The following is a 17,249-nucleotide window of genomic DNA, read 5'->3' as shown; positions in this document are numbered from 1 at the left end:
AGAGAGTTGTGGTGAATGGAGTTAAATCCAGTTGGCGGCCGGTCACGAGCGGTGTTCCCCAGGGCTCAGTTTTGGGGCCGGTCTTGTTCAATATCTTTATCAATGATCTGGACGAGGGGATCGAGTGCACCCTCAGTAAGTTTGCAGACGACACCAAGTTGGGCGGGAGTGTTGATCTGCTCGAGGGTAGGAAGGCTCTGCAGAGGGACCTGGACAGGCTGGATCGATGGGCCCAGACCAATTGTATGAGGTTCAACAAGGCCAAGTGCCGGGTCCTGCACTTCGGCCACAACAACCCCATGCAGCGCTACAGGCTTGGGGAGGAGTGGCTGGAAAGCTGCCTGGAGGAAAAGGACCTGGGGGTGCTGGTTGACAGCCGGCTGAACATGAGCCGGCAGTGTGCCCAGGCGGCCAAGAAGGCCAATGGCATCCTGGCCTGTATCAGAAATAGTGTGGCCAGCAGGAGTAGGGAAGTGATCGTGCCCCTGTACTCGGCCCTGGTGAGGCCGCACCTTGACTACTGTGTTCAGTTTTGGGCCCCTCACTACAAGAAGGATGTTGAGGTGCTGGAGCGTGTCCAGAGAAGGGCAACGAGGCTGGTGAGGGGTCTGGAGCACAAGTCTTATGAGGAGCGGCTGAAGGAACTGGGACTGTTTAGCCTGGAGAAAAGGAGGCTGAGGGGAGACCTCATCGCTCTCTACAACTACCTGAAAGGAGGTTGTAGCGAGGTGGGTGTCGGTCTCTTCTCCCAAGTAACTAGCGATAGGACGAGAGGAAATGGCCTCAAGTTGCGTCAGGGGAGGTTTAGATTGGACGTGAGGAAAAATTTCTTTACTGAAAGAGTGGTTAAACATTGGAACAGGCTGCCCAGGGAAGTGGTTGAGTCCCCATCCCTGGAGGTATTTAAAAGACGTGTAGATGAGGCGCTTAGGGACATGGTTTAGTGGGCATGGGGGTGTTGGGTTGACGGTTGGACTCGATGATCTTAGAGGTCTCTTTCAACCTTAATTATTCTATGATTCCATGAGTAGGAAACATTTCTTTACTGAGAGGGTGGTCAAACTCTGGAACAGGCTTCCTAGAGAGGTGGTCGATGCCCCAAGCCTGTCAGTGTTTAAGAGGCATTTGGACAATGCCCTTAATAACAAGCTTTAACTTTTGGTCAGCCCTGAATTGGTCAGGCAGTTGGACTAGATGAACGTTGTAGGTCCCTTCCAACTGAAATAGTCTAGTCTATTCTATTCTGTTCGATTAAATTCTAATTAACCTGTTTTAGTTTAAGAGGTTATATTTCTATCTTTTTATAACAGTTCAACTTCCTTTTCCTGTGGTTATTTTCAGTGTCCACATTGCACAGTTTTTCCAGCACATAAGGAGGCTATGCAACCTCTACAGTCACTGCAAAATGGCTTTACACAGAGAATTTAAGACTATGTTAAACAAAATTGGCACCTCCAAAACCTTAAGCACCTCTTTTTTATTTGTTTTGTGCTCTTTAATTGTAGTACAATCCCATTCAAATAGCCCTACTTTAATTGTTCTAAATGAATGTCTCTCAACTTTAAAAGGGAATAGAGCTCACTAGAAATTATTCATAATATAGCTCGGATGGGCAGGGGGATAATCAGGTTTCTAGTTAAAAAAACCAAACCTGCTAAAGAACCCAAAATCCCATAAATGTATTTTAGTGCAGTCTTTTTTCTTTCTGCCTATTCTTTATTTCTTATAATTTTGCAACCCTTACTGTATCTCATTAAGAGAAATCCTGAAGTAATGCTTCTCTGATTTAACATAATAGGGTTTTAATTTTATAACTGAAGAGAGAAAACACTTTAAAACTATTAGCTGCCATGTCTATTAGAAAGTCTTAGAAATAGTCCTGATTTTGGTTATGGGTTTCTGCAGTTAGCCATTTTTTAAAACATTGGTAAATGGAATGTGGACTCATGCAGTCTTCATCACGAGATCTTTTTTATACATGCTGTGTTTGTAGGGTTGATTTTTTTTTAAAATGAGCTAACATTGTCTTAGCTATGTTGTTACTGAAATTGATGGAAATGTAACAAATGTATGAAAGCCAAGTTAAACTAGAATTGAGCATTTTTGAAGATTCGAGTTTTAATCTTTGTTGCTTTTTCACTGTTGGCTTAATTGGGTCCTTTGACTTTACTGAGAACAAATTTGATCTGTGCCTATGTGGAAACTTGAACTTGAACTTATAAAAAGAAATCATCAAATGCTCATGGATTTTTTTTTCCTTTGGATTGCTGGATGCTTTTTCTGCTATGAGATTAGTCACATCACTAGTCGACATTGAGACTAATATAAAATTTAGAAAAAAACATACTAGATCAAATTTTTAAACAGAATTAAGGATTAACACTCCCAAAAGTTATTTTGAAAATTGTGCTTCTGAAAAAAGTTGTCTTTAACTTACTTCTTACTACTTTGGGAGTACTAATTGTCACTTCTGTTCGGTTTTGCCTTTCAAGGTATCCAGAGAATGGCATAGTAGAAATGGACACCAAAAATCTTCGACCACGAGCAAGAACCATTCTGAAGTGGAGTGAACTAAAAGTGGGTGATGTGGTGATGGTTAACTACAATGTTGAGGCTCCAGAAGAAAGAGGATTCTGGTTTGATGCAGAAATTACCTCTCTGAGAGAAATTTCAAGGACTAACAAAGAGGTTCATGCTAAAATTCTGCTGGGGTAAGATTTCTTTGGCTAATATGGAAAGTCTATTTACTTTCTTAAACAAGCAAACAAAACCTAAAGCTTTTAGTTTTTGTTTGCTACTCATCATTAGGTTAACATTAACATACTGTATTTCCACAGCTGAGCCAGGTCTGGGGTTCGTGTGTAAAGGAAATTCCTTTAGAACCTTTGATATGTGCCTTAATTCCCCTAACAGAGACTGTCATTTCTCAGTAGACCACGATGAACATGCTGAGACGATACGCACCTGATCAGACTGTCCTCTTTTATTGTTGAGTCATGGAAGCACTATCTGGACTTGTTAACCAATCATCACATCCCACGTCTGCTTACCCCTCTATGCCGGTTCCATCCTTGGTGTGCATGGGACCCAGAAATACCATATAAGGCAATACTAGCCCCCCATTTCCACCCTTGCTTACGCAACACAGTGGGGGAAAGGGTGGCCATCATGTCATGGTGGCATAAGGCCAAGACCGATGTCAATGCCTCCCACCTCCCCAAGGATGTCAGGTGAGCAGGGGAGTTTGGTCATGGAGTGATGAAGGGTTAGAATCAAGGCAGTCAATAAGGTGGTGCGTTGAGAAACCATCAGAATAATGCAAGCCAGAAGCCAAATATATAAATATGATGACTAGAATAAGTAAGAAACTGCTCAAAATAAGTATAAAAAGTAGGGGAATGAAGTGGGACATCCCCATAGCTGTGGCAGACCATCCTAGAAGGGATTCCCACCAACTATGACTATTTTTTGAACACATTCCAGGATTTGTTTGATCTCTGTGATATCATGGTGGACAGCTATTAAAGTTTGTTGTGCCTGCTCCTTTGCCTGTTTCAATAGTCGATGTAAGTCTTCATGTGGCAAAACCCGTTCAATCAGAGATAAATTCATACCAATAGGGGTAGGGGTGATGTGGTGGTAGAGGGTATAGTTAGTTGACAGTACTTGATAAATGACAATTGGGGCAGTATAGTTAAAATCACATCCAGATAGGGTTGTAAAATAACAGGTACATAGATTAACTAACATAAAGTATGGTTATATGTAGAGTCAATATATACAGAAGGACATGAAGCTTGTAAAGATACACAGCTGTTCCAGACATAGATGAGTATCGTCTCAGTTCACTGGGGTCTATTGAGAAATGACAGACTCTGTTAGGGGAATTAAGGCACATATCAAAGGTTCTAAAGGAATTTCCTTCACATACGAACCCCAGACCGGGCTCAGGGATGCAAGCTTTAATGTCTACCAATTGCCATCCTTTCGTTCCTTGCCAGGCCCATTGTTGATGATCCACAGGATAGATCACGGATCTGTCAATATTAAAATAGTGGATTCCATGAGACAGATTTTCCCATTTGTCCTGAAAATTTAGTGAACCAAGAGTCATAGGAAATTGGGAATTCTTCTTCAGAGTAGCAGGATGTCAAAGGAGGCAATCTACAAGAAAAGAACAAAATGCATCCTGTCTAGGCTACAAGCCAAGGGGCAGGTAGTTATATGAGTTATTCTTTTCAGAATTCCTTCATACAAATCTGGTCCTAGTACCCCTGTAATTAGAGCTGTAGTGATGGTGTTGGTAGGGGGAATACATGCTCGCACTGTAGTCCCTACAAGAGCTTGTGAAGGTGGCGAAAGGAGGGGCTTCTGTAATAGGTGAGACTTAGGGATCATCGGTAGCTGCAAAATAGGGAAAGGAGAGAAGGGTGAGAACAAAACGGTTGGGACCTCAAGGTCAGACTCTGTCAATGATAGCGGAGATACAAAAAAACCAACACTGAATGGTAATGGATTGTGCACATCCTTCAGGAAAGGAACATTGCAAAGGACATTGTGAAGAATAGGATGTAAAACCTTAAGTGTAAGGGGGCGATCCCCAAGGACTTCGTAAATATCAGAAAGGGCAAGGAAAGTGGCAAGTAAAGAATAGAATAGAATAGAACAGAACAGAACAGAATAGAATAGACCAGTTCAGTTGGAAGGGACCTACAATGATCATCTAGTCCAACTGTCTGACCACTTCAGGGCTGACCAAAAGTTAAAGCATGTTATTAAGGGCATTGTCCAAATGCCTCTTAAACACTGACAGGCTTGGGGCATCGACCACCTCTCTAGGAAGCCTGTTCCAGTGTTTGACCGCCCTCTTGGTAAAGAAATGTTTCCTAATGTCCAGTCTGAACCTCCCCTGGTGCAGCTTTGAACCATTCCCACACATCCTATCACTGGATACCAGGGAGAAGAGATCAGCACCTCCCCCTCCACTTCCCCTCCTCAGGAAGCCGTAGAGCGCAATGAGGTGGCCCCTCAGCCTCTTTTACTCCAAACTAAACAAACCCAGAGTCCTCAGCCGCTCCTCATAGGAAATGCCTTCCAGCTCTGTCACCACCTTTGCTGCCCTCCTCTGGATGCATTCAAGGACCTTAACATGCTTAGAGAATCATAGAATCATAGAATAGTTTTCGTTGCAAAAGACCTCTAAAGGTCATCTAGTCCAAGCCCCTGCCATGGGCAGGGACATCTTCAATTAGATCAGGTTGCTCAGAGCCCCGTCCAGCCTGACCTTGAATGTTTCCAGGGATGGGGCATCCACCACCTCTCTGGGCAACCTGTGCCAGTGTTTCACCACCCTCAGCGTAAAAAATTTCTTCCTTATATCTAGTCTAAATCTAACCCCCTTTAGTTTAAAGCCATTCCCCCTTGTCCTGTCGCAACAGGCCCTGCTAAAATGTTTGCCACCATCTTTTTTATAAGCCCCCTTTAAGTACTGATAGGCTGCAATAAGGTCTCCCCAAAGCCTTCTCTTCTCTAGGCTGAACAACCCCAACTCTCTCAGCCTTTCTTCAGAGGAGAGGGGTTCCATCCCCCTGATCATTTTCGTGGCCCTCCTCTGGACCCGCTCCAACAGGTCCGTGTCTTTCTTATGCTGAGGGCTCCAGAGCTGGACGCAGTACTCCAGGTGGGGTCTCACCAGAGCAGAGTAGAGGGGCAGAATCCCCTCCCTCGACCTGCTGGCCACGCTTCTTTTGATGCAGCCCAGGATACGCTTGGCCTTCTGGGCTGCGAGCGCACATTGCTGGCTCACGTCCAGCTTCTCATCCACCAGTACCCCCAAGTCCTTCTCGGCAGGGCTGCTCTCAATCCCTTCATCCCCCAGCCTGTATTGATACCGGGGGTTGCCCCGACCCAGGGGCAGGACCTTGCACTTGGCCTTGTTAAACCTCATGAGGTTCACACGGGCCCACTTCTCCAGCTTGTCCAGGTCCCTCTGGATGGCATCCCGTCCCTCTGGCGTGTCGACCGCACCACTCAGCTTGGTGTCATCTGCAAACTTGCTGAGGGTGCACTTGATCCCACTGTCTATGTCACTGATGATGAAGATTTTAAACAGTACCGGTCCCAATACAGACCCCTGCGGGACGCCACTCGTCACCAACCTCCATCTGGACATTGAGCCGTTGACCACTACCCTCTGGATGCGACCATCTAACCAATTCCTCACCCACCGGACAGTCCACCCATCAAATCCATACCTCTCCAGTTTAGAGAGAAGGATGTTGTGGGGGACCGTGTCAAAGGCCTTACAGAGGTCCAGATAGACGACATCTGTAGCCCTTCCCGTGTCCACTGATGTAGTCACTCCATCATAGAAGGCCACTTGGTTAGTCAGACAGGACTTGCTCTTGGTGAAGCCACGCTGGCTGTCTCGAATCACCTCCCTGTCCTCCACGTGCCTTAGCATAGCTTCCAGGAGGATCTGTTCCACGATCTTCCCAGGCACAGAGGTGAGACTGACTGGCCTGTAGCTCCCCTGGGTCTTCCTTTTTTCCCTTCTTAAAAATGGGGGTTATGTTTCCCCTTTTCCAGTCAGTGGGAGCTTCACTGGACTGCCACAACTTCTCAAATACGATGGATAGTGGCTTAGCAACTTCATCCGCCAGGTCCTTCAGGACCCGTGGATGGATCTCATTGGGTCCCATGGACTTGTGCACCTTCAGGTGCTGTTGTGGTTTAACCTCAGTCGGCAACTGAGCACCACACAGCCGCTCGCTCACTCCCCCCTCCCCCGGTGGGATGGGGGAGAGAATCGGAAGAGTGAAAGTGAGAAAACTCGTGGGCTGAGATAACAGTTTAAGAATTGAAATAGACTAAAATCCTAATAATAATAATAATAATAATATACGAAGCAAGTGATGCACAGTGCAATTGCTCACCACCCGCTGACCGATGCCCAGCCTGTCCCCGAGCAGTGGCCCCCCCGGCCAGCTTTCCCCAGTTTATGTACTGAGCATGACGTCCCATGGTATGGAATGTCCCTTTGGCCAGTTTGGGTCAGCTGTCCTGGCTGTGCCCCCTCCCAGCTTCTTGGGCACCTCCAGCCTTCTCAGTCGGTAGAGCATGGGAAGCTGAAAAAGTCCTTGGCTAGTGTAAGCATTACCTAGCAACAACTAAAACATCGGTGTGTTATCAACATTGTTCTCCTCCTAAATCCAAAACACAGCACTGTACCAGCTACTAGGAAGGAAATTAAATCTATCCCTGCCGAAACCAGGACAGGTGCCTTAGATGGTCTCGAACCTGATCTTCTCCCACAGTGGGTGGCTCTTCATTCTCCCAGGCCCTGCCTTTGCCTTCTGCAGCTTGGGCGGTGAGGCTCGGGCACTTGCCGGTGAAGACCGAGGCAAAAAAGTCATTGAGTACTTCTGCCTTCTCCATGTCCCAGGTAACCAGGTCTCCCATTTCCTTCCAGAGAGGGCCCACATTTTCCCTCGTCTTCCTTTTATCCCCGACGTACCTATAGAATCTTTTCTTGTTGCCCTTGACGTCCCTGGCCAGATTTAATTCTATCAGGGCTTTAGCTTTCCTAACCTGATCCCTGGCTGCTTGGACAATTTCTCTGTATTCCTCGCAGGCTACCTGTCCTTGCTTCCACCCTCTGTAGGCTTCCTTTTTGTGTTTGAGTTTGTCCAGGAGCTCCTTGTTCATCCCTGCAGGCCTCCTGGTGTTTTTGCCTGACTTCCTCTTTGTTGGGATGCATCGCTCCTGAGCTTGGAGGAGGTGATCCTTGAATATTACCCAGCTTTCTTGGGCCCCTCTTCCCTCCAGGGCTTTGTCCCATGGCACTCTACCAAGCAGATCCCTGAAGAGGCCAAAGTCTGCTCTCCTGAAGTCCAGGGTAGTGAGCTTGCTGTGCGCCCTCCTCGGTGCCCTAAGGATCTTGAACTCCACCATTTCGTGGTCACTGCAGCCCAGGCTGCCCTTGAGCTTCACATTCCCCACCAGCCCCTCCTTGTTGGTGAGAACAAGGTCCAGCGTAGCACCTCTCCTCGTTGGCTCCTCTACCACTTGGAGAAGGAAGTTATCATCGACGCATTCCAGGAACCTCCCGGATTGCTTATGCCCTGCCGTGTTGTCCCTCCAACAGATGTCGGGGTGGCTGAAGTCCCCCATGAGGACCAGGGCTTGTGAGCGTGAGGCTGCTCCTATCTGTCTATAGAGGGCCTCATCCGCTCGGTCTTCCTGGTCGGGTGGCCTGTAGCAGACCCCCACCGTAATGTCACCTGTCCCTGCCTTCCCTTTAATCCTGACCCACAAGTTCTTGGTTGGCTCCTCATCCATCCCCAGGCAGAGCTCCATGCACTCCAGCTGGTCATTGACATAGAGGGCGACACCCCCTCCTCGTCTCCCCTGCCTGTCCTTCCTAAAGAGCCTGTATCCCTCCATCCCAACACTCCAAGCATAGGAGCCATCCCACCACGTCTCCGTGATGCCAATAAGGTTGTAGCCCTGCAGGCGTGCGCACATCTTGAATTCCTCTTGTTTATTCCCCATGCTACGTGCGTTTGCATAGAGGCATTGAAGCTGGGCCCCCGCTGAAGCTGTCTTACTGGCTGGAGTTCCTTTGTGCTGCTCTTCAGGCGCTCGCCTGCTGACCTGCGTTCCTTCTCCAGGCTCTGGGCATCTATTGCTGGTCCTGGCATCAAACTGGTAGGAGTGGGATGGATTGAGGTTCCCCTCCCCCGGCATCTCTAGTTTAAAGCCCTCTTCACCAGCTTGGCAAGAGTGAAGCATCCTTCTTAAACTGTGGGGCCCAGAACTGCACACAGTACTCAAGGTGAGGCCACACCAATGCTGAATACAGCAGGATAATCACCTCTTTTGACCGGCTGGTTATACTGTGTTTGATGCCCCCCAGGATGCGGTTTGCCCTCTTGGCTGCCAGGGCACACTGCTAACTCCTATTGAGCCTGCTGTCGACCAGCACCCCCAGATCCCTTTCTGCAGGGCTGCTCTCCAGCCACTCCTCTCCCAATTTATACTTGTGCCCGGCATTACTCTGTCCCAAGTGCAGAATCCAGCATTTGTTCTTGTTAAATTTCATCCCATTAATCATATCCCAATGCTCCAATCTCTCTAGATCCCTCTGCAAGGCCTCTTGTCCCTCGGGAGAGTCAACAGCACCTCCCAGTTTAGTATCGTCAGCAAACTTGCTAATGGTGCATTCAACTCCTGCATCCAGATTATTGATAAAAATATTGAACAGAACTGGCCCTAAAAAAAACCATGCTCCCATTCCCGATATGAGGCTTGCACACCTTGCCACCCCTTGCTACCAAATGAGGATTGCCTTTTCAGGAATGCCCAGGGACAAATAGTCTTTCCATACTTCAAGGTGCTTTGGGTCAGGGCGCTTTTGCACGGGCTTAGGGGGATTTTTAACTATCCATACACAAGGGGGTTTGGTGATAACTATAGCTGCATTTTCAGGGAGACGGGAAGATAACAGAACGGGCATAGCAGAAACTACCTCTTATAATACCTGGGTGCTGCACCTGTAAAGCAAGCGCCTATTGACAATAAATGGGCTCTGAGTGGATCAGGACCCTTTTTGACTAGTGGGTGCCACTGGGCCTCAGTGGGACATCCCCATAGGTCTTTCTTTACCATAGGGGCTACATCTAAAGTGCAATTGATAACCAATCTATCTATGTGGAGTAGGAAAAAGAGAAAGTCTTGATGCTGTATAAGCACTGCTCAGCAGTAGCCAAAACACTGATGTGTTATGAGCGCTGTTTTAGTCACAGATCCAAAGCACAGCACCATGCGGGCTGCTATAAAGAAAATTAACTCCATCCCAGCCAGACCCAGTACACCTGTTTAATTTTAGGAACTTGGGTATAGTTCTTCAGAAATTCAGTAGTTTTTTTCAGAAATCCACATGACAACTTTAAATAGGTTGTGACATTGCTTATTTTCCCCATCTTAAAGAATGCAGTCTTTACAGTTTCCTTGAAGAATCCACTGCTAGCCTTCTCCTCTCTTGCTAGCTTTCTTTGTCCCTTTGACACAGAGTCCTTTTCATACCATATCATATTCACAAAGGAACTGAAGGCAGTTGGATTCAGTCTGTTGTCTCCAACTCTGTAGGAGGATGCATGTGTTACCAAGAGTGAAACTGATGTTACAGTGTAACTTGAAGTGAACATTTCTTTTTAGCTACGAAAAAGTTTGCTTTAGTGGTGTGTCCTGGTTTCAGCAGGGATAGAGTTAATTTTCTTCCTAGTAGCTGGTACAGTGCTGTGGTTTGGATTTAGGAGGAGAATAATGTTGATAACACACCGATGTTTTAGTTGCTGCTAGGTAATGCTTACACTAGTCAAGGACTTTTCAGCTTCCCATGCTCTGCCGACTGAGAAGGCTGGAGGTGCACAAGAAGCTGGGAGGGGGCACAGCCAGGACAGCTGACCCAAACTGGCCAAAGGGACATTCCATACCATGGGACGTCATGCTCAGTACATAAACTGGGGAAAGCTGGCCGGGGGGGCCGCTGCTCGGGGACTGGCTGGGCATCGGTCGGCGGGTGGTGAGCAATTGCACTGTGCATCACTTGCTTTTTATATTCTTTTATCATTATTATTATTATTTTCCCTTCCTTTTCTGTCCTATTAAACTGTCTTTATCTCAACCCACAAATTTTACTTTTTTTTTCCGATTCTCTCCCCCATCCCACCCCATGGGTGCGGGGGGAGTGAGTGAACGGCTGTGTGGTGTTTAGCTGCCTGCCAGGTCAAACCACAACAGTGGTGGCACCTCCTAAATTTCACCACAACAAAGAGTATTGTAATTATAAAAATATTTTCCTTAAAATTATTTTAACCATTCAGATTTTAGAATGCTTTTTATTGTAAGAATGGAGGAATGTTGAATTTTTATGAACATTTCTAATGTAGGACATGATTGATTGGGAGAGAATGGCAGAATATTTTTATGATGAGCCGCAATTTAATATTTTGCTTACGTACCAGAAATAGTTGCATTTTTTAAATGTGAAAGATGTTGAGTTGGTAGCTTTTGCAAGCATATGCAAATCTGTTTTGAGTATTGCTTTTAAATTTAGGTTAACAGGAGTGATTTACATGAAATATTTCAGTGTATTATAGCTTCCTGTGATTCAAAATGTAGAGGAGGAATATGAATTCATTTTGGAGACAGTTGTCTTTTAAGAAAAACTACCCTCAAATCTAAAGCAAGACGTTGAATAGGAAGTTTGAATTATTAACCACAAACTTAGCAAGGGAGAAGTATTTTTTAAAAGAAAAACAATCCAGAGATCTCAAGATCATTGGATAATTCAGGTTGGAAGGAGCCTCAGGAGGTCTCTAGTTCAACTTCCTTCTCAAAGCAGGGTCAGCTATGATGTCAGACCAGGTTGCTCAGGGCTTTATTCAGTCTGGTCTTGAAAACCTCCAAGAATGGAGACTGCATAACCTCTCTGGATGCCTGCTCCACTGCTTGACTGTCCTTATGGTTTTTCCATGATATTTATTGTAATGCATTTAATATGTGTATGACATTTGGTGAACTGCAGAAATGGACTTCATGACCTTCTGCAAAACAACTGTCCAGAGGTTGATTTATATGAACCTCAGGTATGAACCTCTGATTATTGATAATGTTTTTAAAACTGCTCTTTGGGGTGGTTTTTTTTGTGGCAAAGGTTCTTTTGTTCCCCCCCCAAAATGGGTTAACCAAAATATGCTTTATATTCGCAAAAACAATTAGATATTTCAGGTGGTGTCTACATTATCTAAGAAAAACTCTTTATTTCAGTTAGAAATTTTATGGGTCGTTTTTTAATTTTTTTTTTTAAACCTAAGTAAACTGATAGTTATGTTTAAATGTTGAAGATGGAAAGTATGTATGACTCCCTGTAGTATTCTTATTCACTACCCTCTGGAAGAAATTTGCAAAAGCCACAATAGAGAAATACTGTATTCCAGGATGGTGAATTTATTTGGCCAAATGAAGTTCATTTTCTAAGTAGAATCTTATTTATTTCAATGAGTATTCTGCCCGACTAAGTGTTCAGGCTTCATTGATGTGTTAATAGCTTATACATGTGGCCAATCAACTATGACAGTATGCAGAAAGCAAAATTTTCTGAGCCCTGATGTTTCTTATGATTCATCCAGGTATAATTCTGAGCCACCTGAGTTACCCCAGTCATTCATCTCAATTAATGGTAAAAGTACAAGATAAACTTCCTGGAATTGATAAACTTGTGTAAAGAATATGCTTCAACGGGAATTACTTGATTTCAGGTATTTGGGTTTGTAAAATCAATCCTTTAGTGTTAGTTATTAATTCTTTTCAATAAAAACTGTAATTTATCACTTATTTTTAGGTGATTAATTATTTGTTAACTACTTAAGAAAAAAACTTGGCAGGCAGTAAAGGGAGGTAGAACACTTGCAGTTGTTCCATTCACTGACTCTTTCTCTCTTCAATATTATGTTTAAGAGGGCTTGAATATTTGATTCAAAACAATACAACTTTTTATTGATCTTTATTGCTTTTGACAAAGGTGTCACTGAGTTGCTGGCACAATGACAGGAAATAACAAGGGCATGTATGTTTACACTGTATATAGTGATGGTGTAGAGTCAATAAAACTTGTGATGAGGAAAATATATCTTTTACTGTATTTTTGGCGTGCCTATCTGTTATGTGATATTTCTTTACTCATTTCTCAGTCAAACCCTAGTGGAAAAGTCTTGAAAAATTTGTCATCATTACTTTGTTTTTTGGGAAACCAAGATAAATTAGAGAACATTATCAAAGACAAGAGTGAAACTGAACAAAGACCCACCAAAAAAATCATTGCAACAGTAGATCTAACCATATATTAATAATTCTCATTTGTTCTGTATCTGCACTGCAATTAAAGGTTGTCATTGTAGTGTTTCTAGAGCCTATCCAAACCAGACTTAATGCAGCTTAAATACAAATATCAGCAAAGCTGTGATGCTATAAGCACAGATCAAGTCTGCCCAAGACCGTAGGACTCTTATGACTCTGATCATACTTCATTATTTTCAGTTCAGAGCAGTCATTCCTGTTTCTCTGATACCCCAGAGAACTTGCCATCTCAGTTTACAGTATCTCTGAAATTCATCTATTCTTCCTTTCTTTGGGAAGTATTTCTTTCACGGTGAAAACAATTATTAGTAATTAGGGTATTATTATTTTTCTCTCTGAACTTTCAAGGAAGCATATATGTGCCTGTTGGTGGAGGGTCACTGTGAGACAAACCTCTCATATTTTATCCAGACTTCGGTGGCTGGCTGACAATGAGAGTCACAATACCAAAAAAGTTCAAATGCTGCTTTGTCTTTTTTGTTTGCTAGACTTCAAGGTTGATGAACTCTCACTTTTTCTTCACTTAGTTAATATATTAAGGCGTTTGAAGGATTGAGTTTAGCAAGGGCCTCTCTCAATACCATAAGTTGTCTTATTTAAATCTTTGGATTAATTCAAGGCTAACAGCAAAATCAGTTCACTACAGATTCATTATACATCTTTCTCCAAGAAAATATATTATGAATTTGAAAAATTCATTAGAGTAGCAATAATGGAAGGTAGTAGTAAGGATCTTGAAATATGTCATAGTTTTATACTTTAATCAACTGTTAGTTCTACAGATTGTGTTGGGCTTTCTGCTCTTAATCAGTGCTTTTCCAAGCATTTTTGCATTTTGTAGATTGCTTTTTATTGTGTTTTTACATTTAACCTGATGGATTTTGAGCCTTTCTATCTTCCTCATTTAGACACAACTTCTGCTTTTTGTAGCATGCTTTCTTGCTTCTTGAAATTTCCATTTCCCTGCTGTTTAGCCTTGCTTGGATTCCTTTTACTCACTCTTGATATTTTGATAGGTGGTGTACATTTGTTCTCAGTGTCCAGTATGTTGTCTAAGTAGTCTTCACACTGCCTGTACAGATTTTACTCTTAATTATTTTTTGAGGAAGCTTTTGTATTTCTATTTCATTTTCCTTTTTGAAATTGAACGTAACTTGGCTTTTCTTGCTCTTGCAAAGATACTGAATTTAAGTACATCATTACAGAGCAACGGAATAATGCAATGAACCAGGTCTTGCAGAGTGGACCAAGTCACTCAGGACCAAGTCAAGAGTTCATCAGCTTTTGTGGATTCCTGGGTAGCTGCTCCAAGGAACCATCATTGGCAGTGTCTAAAAATTTAATCTTGACATCGGGTCTAGTACCTGATCTAGTACTGTTATGTTTCCTTTCTTCTTAGTATGTCTGATGGCCTTCAATATCTCGTAGTTGCTATTATCATGTTGTTTGGATGTACAATAATGCAGTCCTAATGCTATATTTTTTTCTATTTAGACCTGGAATTTCAGTTTCTATAGATTCTCTTACTGATGTTTATATATATTCATGTGGTATAATTCCATATCCAAGATAATATCTTTTTTTCATCTAACACCTTTGGTACTTGCTGCTTGAGCTTTGAAGACGTTTTTGTTGAGATGCAGAATGCTACTTCTGGTTCATTTCTCAAAATAGCTCTCATAACATAGTGGCATGTGGTCTAACAATTTGCTGAAACATTCTTGACCAGCTCTATTAAAGTTCACTTGTCAAAAAAACCTGTCTATAGACTTCTTGCACACACATGTAGCTTATTTCCCTATAGGTAACAAAGCTTCTTAAAAGGAATCCTTGATTGATGTGATTTAGAGCCACTCATCATTGTGATTATCCCCTGTCCCAAGGTCCTAGTTGAGATACAGTAGATAAATTCAGCATCTAAGTAATCATAAACAGCAAGGTTGGAAGGGACTGAATGAGTTCCTCTTAGACCATTCTTTAAGATAAACTGTACCTGTTGTTATTTCTGAAAGGCATTTGTCTAACCTGTTACTAAAGACATCTTTTTCTTGTCCCCTCTTTCTTCTTTCCCTTCTCTCCTCCAGCCAAAAATTCCATTTTATTAGCTACTAGGAAAGTCTCATTTGTAGCTGCAATGCCTGATTTATGCTGAAATTGTCAATACAGTTTATTTCTCAACAAAATTTTACGTTACTAGTTTAATACAGTATGCTTCAGAATTTAAATAGATGCTTACTAATAGCCAACAATTTATTGAATTTGTGTCTATTTTGACTTTTCCATATAGATCTGCCTAAAGTTTAAGATATATTTATATTTCTATATTTTGCATTATACACACACAAACACATGTGTGCGCACACACACACAAATATGCATGTATACATATATACTTTCAATTCAATATACTTTCAATTCAAAGTTTCCTGTTATTTAGAAGGAAAATGAGGCATAACTGTGTGTTGGTTTAAGATAAAATCGCTGTTGTGGTGTGTATTATATTAGAAGTATTCTTAGAAGAATCAAGCTGGACAATGAAACATTGTGTTGGGATGTTCTTCATCTGTGCCACTAACTAGACTGTACACTGTATTTTGATTTTGCTACATGTTAGAGCATTGCATTGAATTTTGTTTGTGAAGTCAATAAAAACTATTTTAACATTGATAAAACAGATGCCAGTTAACTATATTACTTTGCTTAGGGTTTGCCAATTATAGAGGCTAAGACTGAGAAACAGAGTTCAACGTACTTTATTATATTTTTATTTTTCAGAGGCCCAGAAGATGCAATAAACGACTGCAGAATCCTTTTTATAGAGGAAATGTACAAGATTGAAAAGCCAGGAGCTTATCCACTGACATTTGGAGATGGAGATTTCAAAAGTATGCTTTTTTTATTGTATGATTAAGACTGTTAGTTAAATATTTGAATGGCATTAAAAAAATTAAGGGATCAGGGCACAGAATTAATTTAATTAAGGTTTCTTTTGTGTGTAATAAAAGAATTGTTATCACACAGACTTTTGGTTTGAAAAGTTTTTACTATAATGTAACTTTATTACATGGCATATTGAGAATAAATTTTTGATGTAATATATCAACACATTAGTGCTATGAATATAATCTCATAAGCAGGTAAATGGCTGATATTTTAGATGATCTGTATGGAGTGAGTTCATAGTCTGAGATAAGTTCCTAGGCAGGTATCCGAATCACAAAACTTACTATCATAATTGACATCACATTTGAGTTCTTAACAGATGCAAAAGACTGAAAGAGTCAATACTACTATCTTTAACCCTGACATTATCTAAGAATGAAAAATCATTAGCTGTGTAGAGCAAGAAAGTGTCAAGCTTGCTAGAACTATGAAAAAACCAGATATATTTGATTTTAGATTATTATTTGACCACTTATGTCCTTCTGAACACTAAATACACCATGTTTCCTCCCTGCCCCCCCCCAAAGGGCAGTTCTCTAAAAAGCAGTTTAACATTGTATCCTAAGTTTAACAATATATGAAAGTTAAAGAACAGGAGTTATAAGACAGTGTTTATAATGGGAACACTGAGCGGTTGATCTGTGGCATTATTGATCGATATTACTGAATTTTAAAAGAAGAAAACTTATCGCAGTTTAGTTTTCATTTATAATCTAAGGCTAATATTTGTGTCATTGTACGTAGGTGTCATTAATACACAAGACTTTATTTGCAGTGTACTATTAAAGAAATGATGTCATATTAAAAATCAGTGTTTTTTAAAAAGCAAATTCCATTTGCAAATGTATTCATAAAAGTAGAAATGTAATTTTCAATAAATGAAGGCATTTTAAGCAATTTTTTTTTCATTGTTTATTATTTATTTTTCTCAGATTAGTCAATGTAAACTAACCATCCATTCCATTTATGTTCTCTTAGTCACTTTAAGGGTGATTCTCAACATTTTAAAATAATATTTTTGTCATAAACTGACATTTTGAGAAATTTTTAAATTTAGAGATAGTGTAAAACTAAGTTATATCTGCTTTGCATTTATGTATTTAATTTTTATATATATAGTGAGTATATTTCTAGTTTATAAAAACTGATTTCGGAGGGTATGTAAATTTGTCATGCTTTATTTAATTACATACACCCCTACAGTGCAGTGGAATTAAGTTTAAAGTTCTGTTTTATGTAAATGATTACTTTATCACTAACTTTAGGTCATGGATTAGGCTTCAGGCCTTATTTATTTTATATTCTATATTTTCCTGCACTGGGTCCCTGTTTTATTGTATAAGAATCAAGTTTTCAGTTCCTACTCGTTTTCAGTTACTACTGTC

At 41.8% G+C, this 17,249-nt stretch overlaps 1 protein-coding gene across 3 annotated transcripts in view; it reads left to right on the top strand.

Annotated features, from left to right (window-relative positions):
- LOC143172009 (E3 ubiquitin-protein ligase UHRF2-like) overlaps nt 1–17,249 on the top strand; it is a 148,342-nt gene that overhangs the window by 88,647 nt on the left and 42,446 nt on the right. For 2 of the 3 annotated variants that reach the window (XM_076361221.1, XM_076361219.1), the window contains exons 4-5: nt 2,493–2,711; nt 15,697–15,806. In XM_076361221.1, the coding sequence (XP_076217336.1) occupies nt 2,493–2,711; nt 15,697–15,806 (329 nt within the window). The remainder of the gene's footprint in view (nt 1–2,492; nt 2,712–15,696; nt 15,807–17,249) is intronic. The other variant, XM_076361220.1, reaches the window with a different exon arrangement.

This window comes from Aptenodytes patagonicus, chromosome W (assembly GCF_965638725.1).
Source record: "Aptenodytes patagonicus chromosome W, bAptPat1.pri.cur, whole genome shotgun sequence".
Lineage (NCBI taxonomy): Eukaryota > Metazoa > Chordata > Aves > Sphenisciformes > Spheniscidae > Aptenodytes > Aptenodytes patagonicus.
Note: the sequence above shows the minus strand (reverse complement) of the source record. Positions and strands in the feature narration are given on the sequence as shown.